Source organism: Leptopilina heterotoma, unplaced genomic scaffold (assembly GCF_015476425.1).
Source record: "Leptopilina heterotoma isolate Lh14 unplaced genomic scaffold, ASM1547642v1 Lhet_19, whole genome shotgun sequence".
Taxonomy (NCBI): Eukaryota; Metazoa; Arthropoda; class Insecta; order Hymenoptera; family Figitidae; genus Leptopilina; species Leptopilina heterotoma.
Window position 1 is genome coordinate 1,169,280 of NW_025110908.1, and position 20,911 is coordinate 1,190,190.

The following is a 20,911-nucleotide window of genomic DNA, read 5'->3' on the forward strand; positions in this document are numbered from 1 at the left end:
ACCATTTCCTCACTAATTTAGATTTAGGGAGTGAATTAATTAAATATTTTTGATTTTTTCAATCTGTTTTGGTAAATAAATTAATACATGTGAAGCGCTCATAAGAAAAGGTACCCAAAAAATTGTAGGTTATGTTTGCAATTTGTAAAGTGAAAATATAAAGAAAATAAAGTTTTTCTCTGTAAAAACGCGGTTTAAATCTTCATTTGATCAAAAATATTCGATAAAAACTGGTTTTGTTTTAAATTAAACACGGAAACTTTTAATTAAACTGGTAAATATAACACAAACATAACCTTAAAATTCCTTGCTTCTTAGGCAACTTTCTGCGGAGAGCGTCACAAATAAATTAATTTTAAATACTAAATTAACGTATAACTATATTGAATAGCGAAAGCAAAATTAAAATAGAATTTATTCTTTAATTCCAAAATAAAATTTTTCAGTTTTTAATTTAAAAAGCGATAATCTCCAGGATAGTGGTTTCTAAAAATAGTTAGCATAAAGGCAACGACCTAATGTGTCAGTGGAAGGTTAATAATAATGATTTTAATTGAAATTATCAAATTGGCAAGTACAATACGAACGGCATCACGAACATCAACGGCTTATTCGCATTTGCGCAGGTGGATCGTCAGGACTTTCTTATTTAACATCTCTGAGCCAGTCACGCTACCGTTTGAGTTTAGGTCGGGTCGTGTAAATTCGATGGAGCAGTCAGGGGTAGTATTTCCTTGTGGTCAAGAGAGTTGATACACATTTTCCATTCAGCTGGATTAAGTAAATTTTCGTCGATCGAAGAATACCAAGGATGCGATGGGTGAGGGTGAGAGGGACCGTCTCGGCAAAAGGTATTGAGATGTCAATCACTCTTCATTCCTTGATTAAGCATTTCGATGGAAAAGAAAAGAAAAAAAAATTCCGCCAAGTTAAAATTAAATTTTTATCCATTTAAAGAGAATTGACGGTAATTATATTCAATTCTTTTTTTCATTTCGATATTCAATAATTCAATTTAATTCAATAATTTAATTCAAATTCAATTTAAATTCGATTAAAAAAGAATTGAATTTAAAATTCAATTCATTTTTAGTCAATAATTCAATTTCAATTTTAAATTCAATAATTTTATTTAATATCAAATTCAATTCAATTTAAATTCAATTAGGAAAGAATTGAATTTAAAATTTAATTCTTTTTCATTTCGGTTCAATTTCAGTCAATAATTCAATTCAATTTCAATTTTAATTCAATAATTTTATTTAATATCAAATTCAGTTCAATTTAAATTCAATTAAAAAAGAATTGAATAAATTAATTCAATTCTTTTTCATTTCGATTCAATTTTAGTTAAAATTTCAATTTTAATTCAACAATTCTATTTAATATCAAATTCAGTTCAATTTAAATTCAATAATTCAATTTAATTTCAATAAATTCAATTAAATTCAGTTAAAAAAGTATTGAATTTATATTTCAATTCTCTTCCACTTTAGTTCAATTCAATATCTGATTTCAAATTTAATTCAAATAAAAAAGAATTAAATTAATAATCCAATTCAGATAATATTTTTGTGGCCTTTGGTCCAAAGGCCACAAAAATATTATCTGAATTTTAACAATAAGGTCTACAACATTCACTATATTAATAATCCAATTGTTTTCTTCAATATCAAAAATTCAATTTTTAAATTTTACATTGGATAAAATTATTGATTATTATTTTTGTTGAAAGGTAAATATTTTCTTTGAGCAATATTACATTCTAAGAATCGTAATTGTATTTATTTTTCCATATAACTTTCCGAGTTTTCTTAAAAGAAAATTGCAAAGAAAATTAATTATCCGTTTGCAATTAACGATCGAAGTCAATTCGTTTTGCTGAGCAAACAAGAAGTAAAAATTTCAAAATTACATTTAAATTAAGTGGATTAATTAAAAGCTTTAATGAATATTGACCTCTCTTTGTTTAAGTCCTATTTCCAGAAACTAGTAACCATTTATCACGTTAATGGTCAGGGACAGAGGTTCGCACAGGAAGACTCTGTCTCGGACAAAATTTATATAGATATCTTTGATGTGATATTTTTAAAATCTATTTGTAAAGACATTTTAAAACGCATTTCATTATTATTTATCCGTTGGACAAAAATCAATTTCTTGCATAAAGAGGATTACGTTTTATTTTGTAAGTATGTGAAATAAAATAGTTCACAAGTTTTTTACGTTCAAATGAACGAAATTTTTTCACATTATAAATATTTTCAAAAATTATTAGCTTTCATAAAAAGCATAAACAAAATTAAACATCTATCTTTGTAATTAATATTTCTTTTGATATTTGTCGCAATATTATTGCAATAAAAATTGAATTTGAAAAAGAAATAAATAATTTTGTTAAATCTTTTTAATTTAAAATCTTTGTAATTAATATTTCTTTTGACATTGGTCGCAATATTATTACAATAAAAATTGAATTTGAAGAAGAAATAAATAATTTCGTTCATTCGAACGTTCGAAATTTTAGAGGCATAAAATAAACTTGTTTAATTTTTTAAATATAAAAATAATTTGAAATTGAAATTTTTTGAAAATGATTTGAAATAAATTGGCAATTTGTTGAATTATGTTTGCAAAAATTAGTAGTAAATTGAATTAATTATTTAATAGAAAATTGAATTAATTGATTAATTAATTAGTAGTAAATTAAATTAATTAATTAGTAGTAAATTGAATTAATTACTTAGTAGTAAATTTAATTAATTAATTAATTAATTAATTAGTTGTAAATTTAATTAATTAATTAGTAACAAGTAAAGTAGCTCATTATCTAAGCCTATTGTATAATAATAGTCATTATTATTAATTGAGCTTTTATACTACTTAATATAAAAGTAATTTAACTTTATTATTACCCTGTGTACATAGTATACACACAAACTGTGTACTATATCCGTTGCGTGGGAGATTCATTGATGGTTTGCATTCATTGATGTCTTCTTATCAAGCTATCATTCACATCCATAGACTGTCATTCCTGAAAATAAAAAAATTTATTAGTCTAAAATATTCATATTTAAAAATTTCTATTTTTCTATAATTAAATTAAAAATATTTCTGAATTAAATTTAAAATCTATTTTATTAAAAAGTATTAAATAAATTCTTTTTATATTTAAGTAACTACAGCTATAGAAATAAAAGCATTGTCTTAACGTTTACGAAAGCTGTAAGAAAAAAGAAGTATTCGCTTTAAACGGAAAATGATTGTTGAAACATTTCCTCAAACAAAATCAATAAATAAAAATTGTTATTTTTCTACAAAAGAAAAAAACAGTGAGTGCAATATATGGAAATAATATTACGGACTATTTTAGTTTAATATATAGAAAAAAAATAAACTGAAATATATTTCCACTTAAATTGAAATAGAAACTTGATTTATTAGACAATCTTATTTAACACTCTAGTATATTCATAAAAAAATAATTCTATTCATTTATTAAAATATAGAAATACACTCCCTAGAATCAAATTTCACATTCTCTCAAAACACAGAAATAGAGTTCTAAAATGCCTTTCACCATAAAATTATTTTTTTTATAGAAAATAAACTGTCACTGACGAAGGCTCCCAAATGAGCAGAAACGTTTGACAAAATTTAAATAAAGAATTATCTTTTCTTTAACTTTTTAACTTTTTTTTTTTTTTTTTTTTTTTTTTTTTTTTTTTTTTTAACTTTTTAATGACGATACTACATTCAACCAAATATTAGAAAAAAATAATAAAATTATTAACTCTCTAAATTTGAATTAGTAAAAATGTTTACTAATTTGAATTAGTGACTGACTTTTTGCTTTTGAAATAGAAAACTTAATTAATTTTACTAATAAATAGTAATTTCTACTGATTTATCAATAAAATTTACTAATCCGAAAGCAAAAGACATTTTTATTAATTCAAATTCAAAGAGCATAATAAAATTCATATTATAACAAAATTATTTGGATGCTTGTCTCATTTATAAATAAATTATAAAAAGTTGGAATAAAATTAATAATAACAGTCTAATAATAATAGAAAGATAAAAATAGAATTACGTAATAACAGGAATTTGTCACTTGGTACAAATATTGATGAATAGAATGAAATAGAATAGAATAGAATTAAATAATTAATTAAATCAAGTTAATAATAAAATTTTTATCAGAAAAAATATAAAACATAATATAAAAAGAATAATAATAATAATGATAATAGTAAATAGCTCTAGTAATGAACCTTAGAAACGAGGAATTATTACACTGTTTTTTCTGCTTCTCTTTTCGCATTATATTAAAAGTGCTTTTTAATGCGCAAAAAAAAAAAAAAAATTGCCCCAGTTATTAAGGTCATTCTGAATGAGCATTAATGATGATTGAAAAGAGTGTAATCAGATTGATGATAGAAGAATTTAAGGCAAGTTTTAATTTCCTGATTTTCGATCGAAATTGATGACCTGCCAAACCTATCATTATTCATACTTCTTCTTTATCTGATTATATCATAATAACCAGTGAATACGTACTATAGACGTTCCTTTGTAGTCTCTTTGATTCCTTTTTATATAAACTCTGCAAATATCCTCTAATTGAATAAGCACTCGTACCCTGTAAACATAAAGAACATTTTTTAATATATTATAATTATTATATAAAGAATAATAAAAATATTTAAAATGATTATAATATCTTCTTAAAAAAATAATTTTCGAATAATTTTAAAATAGTCTTTAAAATATTTTTCAGATAGTCTTTAAAATAGTTATGAGATAGTATTTAAAATACTATCTCTTTTTTCTATACTATTTTTTTTAAATCCAAACAAAATAAGAGCAAATATAGTATTTAAAACAGTCTTTAAAAACTTTAAAATAGTTTTAAGATAGTCTTTAAAAAATTGTTGTCTAAAAGGCGAAGTATTTAAAAAATTCAAGGAAACTTTTAAAGAACATAAAACTGAATAAGGTTTATAGACCATAAATCTGGTATTCCACCTCTAACATAAAAAATCATTTTTGTTTCCAAAGGAGTTACCATTTAAGAAAATAGTTTAAAGAATCCTTAAAGCGGATACATAGACAAGTTTGAACCCGAGGAAAATATTTTTCGAATTCATTACAAAAAATATTTTACTCCGAGACTTTTTTTCCAAATGAATAATTTATTTGCCTCAATATCAAAATTTGCATTTTGAAAAAGAAAAAAAGAGTGTGATTTTAAATCGCTCAAAGATAAAAACATCAAAATATTTTCTGCTCGATTTTATTTTGTGCCCATTGAATTCCTCTCAAGAAAACTACTATAAAAACAATTTTATGGAATATTTTAAGTATTTTTTTTAAATTATTAAAAATATCGGTGAACCTTCCTCTTAAAACGATCAAAACATCAGTTTTAAAAAATTAGTAAATGTGTGAAAACAAAAATATTTAGAAATAAGAAAAAATTATTCATCTAAAAAAAATGTGCATTTTGCAGACTTCACACTCAATAATTAATTTTAAAAAAAGTATCAAAAAGTAGCTTTAATATTGAAAAAAGTAGATAACGAACATTAATTTTAACAAATAAAAAAAAATTGTTCTAGTCGATTCACAAAAATTTAATTCAGTATTTCACTGACTGTTTCCTGATTTCAATCAAAAGTATTTATTTTTATTTTAATCCTGCTTCTAAATTTGGAAAAATTCAATTATTTTTTAAATTTTTATCCTAAAGAATACAATTGTATTCAAAAGTCATTTTTGAAAGTAAACAAATAAAATTATTTAATAAAATTTAATTTAAATTCTTCACAGAAATTAAGAAAATAAATTAATTTTTCAAATGAAAAATTTAAATGTTATTACATTTTTATAACAATTAAAATTTTAACCGTTTTCAATTTCATAATCTTTTAAAATTTAATTATTTCCAAAAAAATTTTACTATATAATGCTTTTAATATTCAATTATTATCGAAAATTTCAACTATAAAATTCGTTTTTAAATCAATTCTTATTAGAAAGTTCAACTGAAATTCAACTATTTAATTACAAAAATAAATAATATATTAAATAATTGTATGTTTTTCGAAATTTAATTCTTATAAAGAATTTATTAATTTTTAAAAAAATAATTCAATTTCTTAGAAGAATTTTATAATTTATGAAAATAATTGAATTTTTGCGAAGAATTTTATTGATTTTTTTTAAATAATTGAATTATCGTCAAAAATTTTATTATTTGGGGAAATAATTGAATAATTGTAAAGAATTAAAGAAAGAATTTATCAATTTTTTAAAAAATAATTGCATTTCTCAGAAGAATTTAATTATTTATGAAAATAATTGAATTTTGGTGAAGAATTTTATTATTTAGGCAAATAATTGAATTTTGGTAAAGAATTTTCTTATTTAGGAAAATAATTGAATAATTGTGAAGAAATAAGAGAAATTTATCAATTTTTAAAAAAATAATTGAATTTCTTAGAATAATGTTATTATTTATGAAAAGAATTGAATTTTTGCAAAGAATTTTATTTAGTTATTTTTAAATAATTGAATTCCCCTAAAAAATTGTATTATTTGCGAAAAAATTGATTTATCAATGTTTTAAGAAATAATTGGATTCTTGCGAAGAATTTTATTTAATTTTTTTTTAATAATTGAATAATTGTGAAGAAATAAATAAAAAATTTATCAATTTTTTAAAAAATAATTGAATTATCGTCAAAAATTTTATTATTTGGGGAAATAATTGAATAATTTAAAGAAATAAAGAAAGAATTTATCAATTTTTTAAAAAATAATTGAATTTCTGAGAATAATTTTATTATTTATGAAAAGAATTGAATTTTTGCAAAGAATTTTATTTAATTTTTTTAAATAATTGAATTCTTGCGAAGAATTTTATTTAATTTCTTTTAATAGTTAATTCTCGTTAAACATTTTATTGTTTGGGAAAATAATTGAATTTTAGTGAAGAATTATATTAAAAATTTTAAAGAAGTTACTAATTGAATTCGTTGAGAAGTATTTTATTATTTATGCAAAAGTAATTGTGTTCTAGCCTCAAATTTTATTTAAATTTTTATAAATAATTGAATTTTCGTGAAAAATGTTATTGCTTATGAAAATAATTGAATTCTCGCGGTAGAATTTTATAAAAAGTTTTATGAATTATTTATTTAAAATTTTTTTGAATTTTTTATGAAATATTTTAAATAATTCAATTCCTGTGAAAATTTTATTTCTTATAAAAAAAATGGAATGTTTGCGAAGAATTTTATCAAAAATCTTTTGTCGAATTTCATTAAAATTGTATAGATATTGAAAATCATTGATTTTCTAAAAATTTTTGAGAATAATTGAATCGTTTAAAGAATTTTATTACAAATTTTAGAATTCTAGTAGAAAATTTTAAAAAAATAGTAAATAAGTATAGGTTTTAGTAGAAAAGTGCGAAGCCTGATTTTGAAAATGAAGAAAAAAAGTGTAATTTGCGATTTGAGAATCGTGAGTTTAAAAAAAAATCGATAAATATCCGGAACCAAACTAAACATTTATAAATAAAAAAAATTATCTCGAAAAAATTTGCCCATCAAAAAAGAAAAAAGTATAATTTTAAAAGCGATTTGAGAATCGTCAGTTTAAAGAAAAAATCGATAAACATCCGGAAACAGAAACATTTATAAATAAAGTGGACTTGTTCGTTTAAAGTAAAAGGAAAAATAGAATGAATAATATTGTCCAACAATAATTTTCAAAGAGTATCTGGGAGAAATAGTAATAATAATAAGTATGTAGATGATAAATTTCGGTAAGCTCGCTTAGAAAGGATTTCGAACCCTCTCTTGGCAGGTGGTTCACTCCTCGCAGGAATATCGCGTGCAAGAACTGCCACAGAAATGCCTCAGATTGAATCGCAGGACTCAGGGAAAAACTACTGACCCGATGTAAACGTCTTGCTGCGTGTGCGTGAGTCCACCTGAGCCAATTTTAAGCGGACATTTATTTGTCGGCGCATGCAAATGTATCGCAGACATCGGTGGTTCAACGAAAATCTGGGTCACTGTTTCATTGTACGTTCGATCTATGTCCAAAGTCCTTTCATGACCTGCAACAATTCCATTATTTTAACGTCAAGCGACACAAAGAGAAGGAGAATCAAATTATCTTTGCAGAAATCAAATATTTTCAAATTATGTATTCAAAATAATTATTTTTAATACATAATTCAATCAATTTTTATTAATTAAAAGAAAAAAATTTTAATTACTTTCAAGTAATGACTATTCGAGAAAAGTAATGAAAACAAATCTAAAGTACACAAAAATGATTAATTACTATAATTTCCCATATATTCAATACCGAAAATTTGAAATTCATTTCGATCAGTATCTTTTTTTTCTTTTTAAATTTATTATTCATGATGTCTTCATCTTTTTTTTTACTGGTGATAAAAGTTATTTTTATGTTTTTATTTTCTTCATCGTTGATAAAAAGAGAATAATTTGCATAAACTTCGTGTTTATAAATTTTCGTGACTGTAATTATCCAATTTTCCGGATTAAAAATATATTATAATTAATGAAACGAGTATAAAACTATCAGAATTAGAAAAGATTAAAAATTCAGTTATAGTTATAATGTGCGTGATAAAGTTAAATAAGAAAAAACATTTGAAATAAAAATATAAATAAAATCTAATCTATTTCTTTTTATGATTACTTGAAATATAACAATTTTTAATTTCTACTCATTTTGCAACAGGAGAACTGGAAAAAGATTTATTTGATTCAAAAATAAGAGATTACTTTTTTATTATCGCAAATAAATGTTTACTTGAAAGGAAAAATTTTTATTTAAATTAATTAAATTAATTTAATTAAAATTATTTGAACGAATAATTTTAGTTTTCGGAGCAAATACGACATAATTGATTCAAATAAAAATTAATTGATTTTGTCGGAGTGGAAATTCTTGGAAATGTCTTAAACTTGCTTGACAACAACTTTGGGTCTAACTTCACGGGAACAATGAGAGACTCAGAGATTTAGGCGATACGAGGACCATATGATAAACATATGGTCTATGCTAGTCAAGGACAGCGAGGCATAGGAATTTGACGACTCCCAAGGAAAGCGTCGTTTTCCAAGGGATGGCTTGGGCAGTTGCCGTTTTGGGTCCAAAGTGTGAAGATGCACTTTTTCTGTTTGAGAATTCGGCATCACAGAATATAATTTTTTGTCACGATAATTAAGAAAATTGAGACTTTTTAAAACTTATTTTCAAAAACTGAGACTTTTTCGACGTTTCTTCCAAATATTGCAACAAAATACCAAATTTTTTAGTGGAAAATACAAATTTATTTTGAATTTCATATTGTGAAAAATAACAAGAAACAAATCTTTCAAAAAGTAATTTTGAATACTTTTTCTAATTAAATTTTCGAAATATAAAATTAAAAATATCTGAAATAATTGAAATTTTATAAAATTTACTGAAAATAATTCATTTTTTTCAAGTATTTTGTTACAATTCGTCAAAAATCAACTTGTGAAGAATTTTAATTGCAAATTTTATAATTAATAATTGAATTATCAAAAATTTTACTGAAAAAAATCTTTAAATGTAAATTTGAAAATGAAAATTAATGAAAATTAGCTTCTAATTTTTTAAAATCCAATATTTTCACTATTTTCAATTACATATTTCCAAAAATTCAAATACTTACAAAAAATAATAACATTTTAGAATTATTTTTAGCATTTTGGAGAAAAAAAATCATGTTCAAAATTTTTTTAATTTTTTAAAATTCATCGAAAAATTAATTAGTTTTTTTTTAATTATACAAAAATTGTATATAATTAAAAAACTTTTTTATAAATATTTTAATATAATTTTTGAAATTATAGAAAAATATTTATTTTTAGAATTTCTTCATTACAATTTTTTGAAAATATAACTTTAAAAAAAAGATGGACAGTTACAACTATAAAAAATGACTTTTTGTATTTAAATAATTGAATTCTAGAAGAACGTTCGGAAAATTATTTAAAATAATTGCTTTAGAGTTGAAGTTCAGTTGAAAATTGTAGAAAATAATTAGTTATTTTTTACTAATTTAGATTTAGAGAGATTTGTTTTTAAATTTGCAGTTTAAAAAAAAACGTCTGTTTATGAATAAAGAAGCTTGAATTCTCGTTTGCAAAAAAATTGGCAGCGGTGGGATTCGAACCCACGCCTCCGAAGAGACTGGTGCCTTAAACCAGCGCCTTAGACCGCTCGGCCACGCTACCTTGAAGAAGCGAATTTTAATGACAGATTCTGTCAAATGTAGCAAAATATATAAATAAAATGAACTTAAGAACTCAATATTTATAAAAATTTAACTGAAAATTCAATAATACTAATTTGAAAATTCAGGTACACATCATTTAAAAGTAAAATACACCTGTATTTTAAAATTTTAACTGAAAATTATGGTAAATAAAAAAAATTTCTGAACTTTTCTTGCAAAAATAATATTCTCAAAACTTATTCTCTAAATCTATTATTTTTTTATTTTAGAATATTTATTTTTATGAATATTTATTAATAGACCGGACAATTAATAATGTTAAATTAAATTTATATTAAAATTATAATTTTTAATTCAAAACAGTTTCGTTTAATTATTTTTTGTCATTTTTTAATCTACAAAAGATTAAATTAAAATTTCTTTAACTTCAAAATTCAAATCAATTAAAAAGATCTATTTAATTTAATAAAATTTCTGAAAATCCTAAATAAATTCTTTTGAAGAATTTTTTTCAATTTATTTTAAATAATGGAATTTCTTTAATAATTTTAATTGAAAATTTTTACAGTAATTGAATTTTATGAATAATTTCTTTCAAGTTTTTAAAATAATCGTGATTTTTAATAATATCAATTAAATTATTGAATTTTATTAGCATTTTTAAAAAATAATTAACTAATTAATTAATTAGATAATTAGTAATTAATTAATTAATTAATTAATTAATTAATTAATTATTAATTATCTAATTAATTAATTAATTTCTTTTTAGAAAATTACAATTTTCTAAAATAATTTTAATAAAAATTTTTAAAAAATGAATTGTTTCGAAAGATTTATTGAAATTTTTTAAAAAAAATAATTGAATTTTTGCAAAGATATTACTATATTTTAAAAAAGTAATTAAATTGTTAAAGATTTATAAAAAATTTTAAAAATAATTAAATTCTTCTGTGAATTGGATTATTTTATGAAAAAATTTTAAAATTGTATTAAAAATAATTGAATTTTTTTTTAAGGATATCCAAGGATTTTTAAAAATTTTTCAAATTCAAATTCTTTTGGAAATATTTTATAACCAAATAATTCCTTCGTGAAATTTTATTAAAAATTTTATAAGAAAATTGAATTTTGTCTAAAAATTTTACTATTTATAAAAATAATTGAATTCTTCTGAAGAATGTTATAATTTATGAAAATAATTGAATTCTTGCGAAGAATAAATTATATTTAAATTTTTGAAAATATAAACAATAATAATTAATTTGTTTTTAAATTTTTAAGGCTTTGAGACGGACGTTAACATTTGCTAGTTTATTAAATATTTTTATTTTTCTATTTGAAACTAGTAGACATTTTTTACTAATTTCAATTAATTGGCAACTTTTCGCTAATTGAGATTTAGACAGAATTCATTTTAATTTTCCCCAAAAATTGTGAAAGTAAAAAACAAATTTGTCTTCTAGATAAAAAATATTTCTTTTATTAGAGAAATAAAGTAATCAGTTTAATTGATAAAATTAAAACTTTAATATATTTAAAAATTATTATTGTCCACGCATTTGAATTAATTTAGTGAAGAGTAAAACGAAAGAATTTTCTTTATTACTCAAAATAGTTGATTCGAAAACTGATAATTTTTTCCCATTTTAAAAATGATTTTCTACTCTTTAAAGCAGATAGGTAGTAATTTTCGTTTCTCGCATTAGCATGCAAATAATCAATTACTTTTTAAAGAACCCAATAAGTAAAAACATGAAATAAGAGACAATTTGCGGTCCAGAGCTTATTTTCCAGTGACCCTGGCGACATTCGTACTAGGAGTATATTTTTTTTCCAATAAAAAAAAAGGAAACAAGTTACAGTCAAAAAGAAAATAGAAATGACAAATGGTACGATCGCCTATAATATTTGATAGTTCTCGTGATAAAAAGTCATTATTCGTCAAGAATTATTTTTCAAATGCCTTTTTTCTCATTTTTATATACTTCTCTGTGGTTACCTCAATTTGTAGAGATCGATGCGTCTCGTCGGTTGGTTCTTCTGTAATGGCATGCACTATAAAGTACAGGTACCACCCTCTCTTCCTGTACCTTCCACCAGCTCTCTCGGAACGAATCCCCATTGCTACTTTTACCCCTTTCTCACTCCTGACACAGCACCGACCTACCATATCTGGTCTAGTCAAAAAGATTTCAGTTTTATTCAGACGATCAACCGAAATACTTGCTTCTTCATTCGTTGCAAATAATCTTCTTTCCTTGGAATTACTGCGAAAAAATTTAAAGAAGCGTTAATTTAATTTTGATACTGTGTACAATTTCTTTTAAATTCAAAACAAAAACAATCGGTTTTATCTACTTTCTTTGGAATTACTGCGAAAAAATTGAAAGAAACGTTAATTTAATTTCGATAGTGTGTACAATTTTTCTTTAATTCAGAACAAAAATAATCGCTTCTTTCTTTGGAATTACTGCGAAAAAATCGAAAGAAGCGTTGATTTAATTTCGAGAGAGTGTACAAATTTTTTCTATTCAATTCAAAACAATTCTACGCTGGGAAAAAAATTATTCGATTCAAATAAACGATTATTTGGCGCAATTTTATTTACTTATTTTTGAAATTTATTTGTTTAGTCAATTTATTTCAATTTTTACTTAAATTAATTTTTATTCTATTTGTATTTAAATTTTATTCCACTATTTTGCTATTTAAATTTTATTTATTTAACTATGTTGCTATTTAAATAAATTAAATCGCATTTACTTTAAATATTGAAATTATTTGTTCAAATACAAAATAAAAATTAATTAATTCAAATAAATATTTAGAAGACAATCGGTTATTTGAATCAAAGGAATTTTTTTCCAGTGTAAATAGTGAAATCAAATTTACATTTTTTCCAGTTAATTTTTTTTTCTCTCGTTTACTTCTCAATGAAAATTGATTTCAAAAAACTTTGGTGAAGTTTACAACATTTACAACCAACGAGTTTTAAAGAAAAAATATTTTCCTAACCAAGTTTTCGTAAAATTTGTATAAAAAAATTTTTTACAAAGTTTCTTTATCAAATATTTCCAAAGGAAAAAGTTTTAGACAACTAAATTTAATTTAGAATTATATTAAATTATGGCAATAAATTATAGTTATTAAATTACTATTAACAACATTTTACTATTTTCCTTGTTAGAAAGTACAAATTTTATTTAATCGTTGGTCATAAATGTTGCGAACTTCACCCACGTTTCAAAAATTAATTTATTTCGTAAATTTGTTTCTAATAAACGTTTTTTTCTATTAAAAATTTAATTACTAATTATTAATTTAAGTATTAATTGAATTATAAATTTAATTATTAATTTAATTATAAATTTGTGTTACCTATTAACAGAAACTATTCTGAATTATTTTCCAAAAGGCAAAAGTCTTCCTATGGAATTAACAAATCATCCTCGGATACAGAGATAGCGCGAGGAAAGAATAAGAATCGCAAACAGAAGAGCAAGGAAAAGTGGCCCTTCAACGAAGGCCTCTCAGTTGACGAACTTGCTCGATATCGAAGGAAAAAAATCAAGGATCAGCCAAAAGACACCTTAGGTTTATGCCCGTCAGAGGAAATTATACCAAATTTAGTAACAGAATATCGGCGAGCTTTTGGTGCTGAAACTGATGTCACCTTCGACTTGAACAAGGTTCGTTGGTATAATTTTCTCTCTAGTTTCGTATCTGCAAAAAAAATTTTATTTAATATTGTTTTATTTCTACCAAATGGTACTATTATAACATAATAAATATAATTATTAAAAATATTTTTTTTATTATATTATATTTTTCTAATTCAAAAGTAACGATTTTTTAGGAACCAACGAGGACAAAAAGATCAGAAAACAGTTTGAAACCGGATGAATTACAAAATACTCAGGAACCTCTAGAGAACCAAAGTCAGTTAGTAGAAAGCAATTCAAATAACCCAGAACAACTGCCAAGCAATTTATCTTTACCTGATGGCCAAGGAATTATGGAGACTGAAGTAGATACCTCAAAATTAAATGCAAATCTCATAAACAGGTATTTACATATAACCTTCCTTAATTAAGAAAACAGTATATTTCAAACAGTATTAAGAAAACATTTAATTTTTCATTTGTAAAAAAATTTGTCATTGTTTATAATTTTTCTGTTTTTTTTTCCAGTTCCATGAAAAAAGCGCACGAAGACAATTTTTACACAAACACTGAAAATTCACTATTCATTCATCACGAAGGTTTTCACAGACCGGAATTAATGAGGAGACCAACATCATTGAAAATGGAGGGTGACATGGAAACAATGACTGAAAAATCTGAAAAGTTCATAGAGTGGCTTAATGTCAGTCGACCAGAGCTTATAAGATTGTCAACACATTTGAAACTTGAGGGTGATCTTGAAACAACGACTGAATCGCACGACAGTTATATTCCTTTTGTTGGTGTTAAGCGGCCGGAATTACTGAAACAAACTTCTCATTTAAAATTAGAGGGTGAGGCTAGATTTCTTCCTGAGTATTCTGCCGTATTCAAGGAGTACGATTATGCAGGTAAATTATAAATCCGATTCTATTCTCTTTTACTTTATAAAATTATAATAGAATATTTTCTGAGTATATTCTTTATTCTCTACATTTCTAAGTATTTCTAAAACGTATTTTCTAATTTTTTATTCCCTAAAATTTTTTTCCAACAAAATGTTCAATTTCTAATTTTTATTTACTGAAAATATTTCTAATTTTTAATTTTTCTAATGAAGATTAATTTTTAACAATGTCAAATTTCTACCAATTTTCATCAATTTCATTTTCCAACAACGTAATTTAATTCATTTAATTTGAAATTGCGGAAATTATTTCTAATTATTTAGAACAAAAATTTTAAAAAATTAAAATTAAAATTTAGTAAAGTCTTATTTTCAATTAAAAAATTATTATTTGGAAAAATTTTTGAATTTCACAAATTTTAGAAAAAATATATTTTAGAAACCAAAAACTTGCCAGAAATTGTTAAATAACTTTTAGAAATAGAAAATTATTAGAAAATAATATTTCTAAAGTTCTAAATGTTCAAATGAAAGAAATTTAATTTATTTCATCAGCAAATTTGACATTTTATTTCAATTTTTGCGCCGCGTATAAAAAAATTATTTATTAAGGTTTTAAATATTAAATTTAGGTTTTTAATTTTTATTGCAAATAGTAATTAAATTTTGTTTGAAGAACTTCTTTGAAAATAATGTAATTTTTATAATTTTAATTGAAAATCGTGAAAATAATTGAAATTTACAAAGAATTTTACCAAAACTTTTGAGAGTAATTGAAATTTTCAAAAAATGTTATCAAAACTTATGAGAATAATTGAATTTTTATAGAAAAATTATATTACGATATTGAAAAATAATTGAACCCTTTCGAGAAATTTTATTAAAATTGCACTGAAATTTAATTGAATTTATGGAAAGAGTTTTATTATTTGTAAATAAAATTTTGTTCTTGCGAAGAATTTACAATTTAAAAAATTTATATTTTATAAAAGTAATTGAATTGTTTCGAAAAATTTTATCAAGATTTTAGGATAAAATTTTTGTAAAATTTAAATATTAAAAAAATAAATAATTGATTTTTTTCGAAGGATTTTATCAAAATTTTAAGAAATAATTGAATCTTTTCATGAAATTTTACTAAAACTGTATTGAAAATAATTGAATTTTTGTCAAGAATTTAATTAAAATTTTAGAAAATAATTGAATTCTTTGAAAAATAATTTTTTAATTACAATTTTTTGAAAATATTAAATTTAATTGAAATTTTATTGGAAATACAAATTAAATTTTTGTAAAGAATTTGAAAAAAATTTTTGAAAATAATTTTTTTTTCGAAGAATTTTATTTAAATTTTAAGAAATAATTCAATCTTTTCGTGAAATTTTTCTAAAACTGAATTGAAAATAATTGAAATTTCTGCAAAAAATTTTATTATTTAAAAAAATAATCGACTTTTTGTCAAGAATTTACTTAAAATTTTTGAAAATAGTTAAATTGTTTGAAAACTAATTTTTTAATTACAATTTTTGGAAAATAATTAAATTTATTGGAGGAGTTTAATTGAAATTGAACCGCCGGATCGTAGAAGGGCATATAGCCCATTTGAATTACATTGGCTATATGCCCTTCTACGATCCGGCGGTTCAATTGTATTGAAAATTTTGAAGAATTTCGGCAAAGAATTTTATTATTTTCTGAAAATAATTGAACTCCTACGAAGAATTTTACTATTTATAAAAATATTTGAATTCCTCCCAAAGAATTATTATTCATCAAAGTAATTGAATTCTAGCGAAAAATTTTATTAACAATTTTTAAAAATAATAAATAAGAATAATTAATTTATTAATTAATAATCTCAATTTTAAATCAGAAATTATTCAAAAATTGATTTTTATAATTTCAAATATAAAATTTTGTAATTTTCAAAATAATAATAAATAGAATAGTGATTTAATTAGAAATCGATTTTGTTTGGAAAAAAGGATTAGAAAATATTTTTTCAAAAAGTTGACCATTTACCAGTTTAATTTAATTGAATAATATTTATTTAATTCAATGATTCTAAAAAAAATGATTCTATTCAGGGAGACAAGGTTTAAGAAAACCAGAAGCAAACTTAAGATCATGTGGGGATTTTTATCAAATAACTGAAGCTAGTCAACAATTCGCAAGTCCTCGTTCGAAAGAAGCTCAACTAATGGCAGAACATGCAAAGGATTTAGAAGACAAGGAAAACAAAACGAAAGATGGTGAAAAAGACGAAGAGAAGAGGCACAAAAAAGAAGAAATGAAAATGCTAGTGTCAAAATTGGAAGATCTCAAGGGACCTCCTCTGGAAATTCCAGAATATAAAGCAGCCTACAAGGTATCCTATTTCTCTAATTATTCTATTCTGTTCTTTAATTACAATAAATATAAAGAATTGTGCGAAAATATTCACTAAATTATTATTAATTAATAATTAATTAATAAATTAATTATTATTTTGAACTTACGTGAAAAGGATTTTCCGAGAGAGAGGCCAAAGTTAGTAAAACCAGAAGACGAAATCGGCAGGGCCGATGGTTCTAAAGTATCCTCATCTCCAGTGCACACAAAATTCTCATCGAAAATCGATCAAGATCCAGAATATAAATCAATATATCTTGATCTGTCACGTGAACGTCCGCTGCATCGAAAACCACCTTTAAGACCAGTTGTCGTGTCGTCCGGAAGGACAAGTGCAAATGCCAGTAGAATGAGCTTCCACGAACCGAGACGTCACGACCTGGAAACAACGAGCGAAGTTAGATCTCAATATGTATCCTACGGTCAAATACCGAGAGTCGAGACCCTAAGGATGCCGGCAAATTTACGTTTAGAAGGAAATTTGGATCTCGAACCAGAATACAAAAATGCCTATTGTTCGAGGCCAAGTCTCTCTGTTTTCAATGAGCCACGTATGCATCGACATCGTGAACGCAGTCTCAGTGCTTCCAGAAAAAAGGACAATTATTGGGTTAATAATAACAACAGTGAACAGTTTGGAAGAATAAATGCCGCTGACGATCAGGATGCATTTCAAGTTTTGAGTACTCGAGTTCATGAAGAGAGTATCGTTGGAAAACCACCATCTGGAAGTAGGAGGTACAATTATTCTTCTTATAATCAAAACAATCATTTTCCTCAAAGCGATAATAATTATTAAAAATTATCAAAAATTCGAAAAACCGAATTTCTTAAAATTCAAACATTTATTTTTCCTTTTAATGGCATTTGTCTTTAATATTTTTGGGCTCTTTAATAACGCTTTACTTAATTAATAGTCTTCACTCTTTGGTAAAAAATTTAAATTTATTTTAAATCATCAAAAATTGGAAAAACCGAATTTCTTAAAATTCAAACATTTTTTTATCTTTTTTATGGCATTTAGCTACATTATTTTTGGGCTCTTTAAAAACACTTAACTTAAATAATTGTCTTCACCCTTTGGTGAAAAATTTAAAATTATTAAAAATTATCAAAATTTCGAAAAACCGTTTTTTTGAAAATTCAAAATTTTTTCTTCTCTTTTATGGCATTTAGCTTCAATATTTTTGGGCTTTTTAGAAACACTTTATCTATTTAATAGTCTCCACCATTTGGTAAAAAACTTAAAATTATATTAAAAATTATCATAAATTTGAAAAACCGGATTTCTTAAAATACAACATCAGAGTTCCTACAAAAATCTAATAAATCACATTTTCTTGAAATTTTAATTTATTTTTTTGTAGATAATTGTATTTTTAAAAATTAAGATAAAAAATATTTTTTAATTATTTTTTCAAAAATATCTGTAATATTATTTTTCAAAAATAACTGAGTTTGTTACAAGAACTTTTGTATAATTTAAAAAAGTTAAACAATTTGTTGAAGAAATTTTAATTAAAAATATTAAAATTAATCATTTCCTAAAAATTTTAATAATTCTAAAAACTTAAGTTTTTAAGAAACTTATTACGTAAATTTTTTTTGCAGAAATTTTAATTTTTCAAAATATGGAATTGAAAATGTTGAAAATAATTGAATTTTCAAAATGTGTAATTGAAAATATTGAAAATACTGGAATTTTAAAGAAATTATAATGGAAAAAATTTTATGAATTACTTTTTATAGAAAAATTTCTTAATATTACTGTTTTTTGAAATAATTATTAATATTTCTTTAAAATTTCTGAGAATTCAATTATTTTAAAATTTGCAATTAAAATTTTTCAAAATTTGATTTTAAAAAGTTCTACTGAAAACTTTTAATTTTTTAATCTTTTATTTTCCATAGAATTCTACAGAATTTGAATTATTGAAAAATTGTTTAATTATATATTTCGAAAGTTTAATTAAGAAAATCTTAGAAAAATATTCAAAAATAAATTTAGAAATATTTGATTTTATTTATTTTCCGCATTATAAGAATAGAACTTATTTGCATTTCATACAAAAAAGAATTGTTAAGTACTTTATTGTTGCAATTTAGAAAAAGTTGAAAAGTCGCATTTTTTTAAAAATAAGTATAAAAAAGTCGCTTTTTCTGAAAATAGTAAAAAAAATCGTCTTTTCCGAAATTTGCAATAATTACCACTTTCCAGAGGATCTCGATCGTCCTTAGTTCCAAGACCCTCGATAGACATGGCGGATCATCAAGTTTTGCGAAATCGATCGCCAAGTCCAACGTATCGTCTGCACGTGTGCAACGTTGATGAACCGAGAGGATTTTCCCGAAGGAAGAGATCTCCGTCCTTGCCGTCTTCCGAGAAGATACATGTCACAACGCACGATTTAGATGATAATGATGACGATTGTCAAAGACCTTATTCTCCAAGTTTTGCCAAGGATTCCAGACGCTACAGTGACAATAACCAAGCGTTCGTTGTATTAGACAATGACAATGACAGTCCTAAAATAATAAACAATAATAATGCAAATGATACTCGTAGACGAAGAACTGATAGCAATTTTACCGTTGATAGTTTGAGTTCAACAATGACAAGAGGAAGACCCAGGAATAAAACACCTCCAAATTGGATGCCTCCATGGTACGATAGTTCTAGTTCCATAACTGAAAAATAAAATATATATACAAATAAACAATTTTTAGTGTACATTTTTATTGAAAAAATTTATAAACAAGAAAAGAATTATAAATATGTCGTTAAAAAGCTATTAATTAAAAAAATTAATATGCGCATATATTTACGAATTGTTTCTATTGTTCAATTGTTCAATTGTAATTTTGTGGTTTCTTTATGTTATTTGTTATTACCATATACCAAATTTTATTTTCTTCTCGTAATTTTTGATATAGATTTAAATAAATAAAATTTGAAAAATTAATTCACCATCAAAGAGTTATTTATCCAGACACTTTTTGAATTATTTTATACCGTTTTTTATTACTTTATAATTAATTTTTGAGTTTTTGGTTTCGAAAAACTAACCTATTTGACCCGATGTATTTTTTGTGCTCAAAACAAAATTTTATTTATTCGAGCAATCCGGTTTCTTTTTCTTTATTTCGATTTTGATAATGAAGAGAATAAATATTGATCCTTTCTTAAAAAAGACATGGAGTGGAAAGGTCGAATGTATCGAAAAGTATCGAAATAAAGAATGGGCAATGAGAATGTAAAATCTTAATAGAAGGGTGTTTTCAAAATTGTTTGGACATGTAAACGTGGCGCTGCAGTCGTATGTTATTTAAAAAGAGCGCGAATATATAAATTTTATTTTTGTTAAGAGAAAGTATTCATAATAAATCTTATTTTGCATTGTCAAAAAAAAAACGTCAACATTTGAAATATAAATAAGCAAATTGTTAACTGAAAAAATTTGAATATTATAATTAATATTATTATTAATGAAATAATGGACTTGGACAATGGACATATAAAAACTAGCACCGTAGACGGCCGCTTGCGGCCGTCGGAGGAGCTAGTATAATAAACTTGACAAAATATAAGTATTTATGTATTTCTGATTTCTTTAAATTTTATCC

The 20,911-nt window shown here is 23.3% G+C and overlaps 1 protein-coding gene and 1 non-coding gene across 2 annotated transcripts; one reads left to right on the plus strand and one right to left on the minus strand.

The window, feature by feature from the left end:
- The first annotated feature begins 75 nt into the window (after nucleotides 1–75).
- On the plus strand, nucleotides 76–19,986 carry LOC122500626. Its single transcript, XM_043609638.1, has 7 exons — nucleotides 76–851; nucleotides 13,743–14,016; nucleotides 14,184–14,392; nucleotides 14,518–14,900; nucleotides 16,984–17,264; nucleotides 17,403–18,025; nucleotides 19,506–19,986. The coding sequence occupies exons 1-7, from the start codon at nucleotides 817–819 to the stop codon at nucleotides 19,984–19,986; spliced, it is 2,286 nt and encodes a 761-aa protein (XP_043465573.1). The 5' UTR covers nucleotides 76–816.
- On the minus strand, nucleotides 10,241–10,322 carry Trnal-aag. Its single transcript has one exon. It is a non-coding gene; the product is annotated as a tRNA-Leu (tRNA).
- Nucleotides 19,987–20,911: the final 925 nt, after the last annotated feature.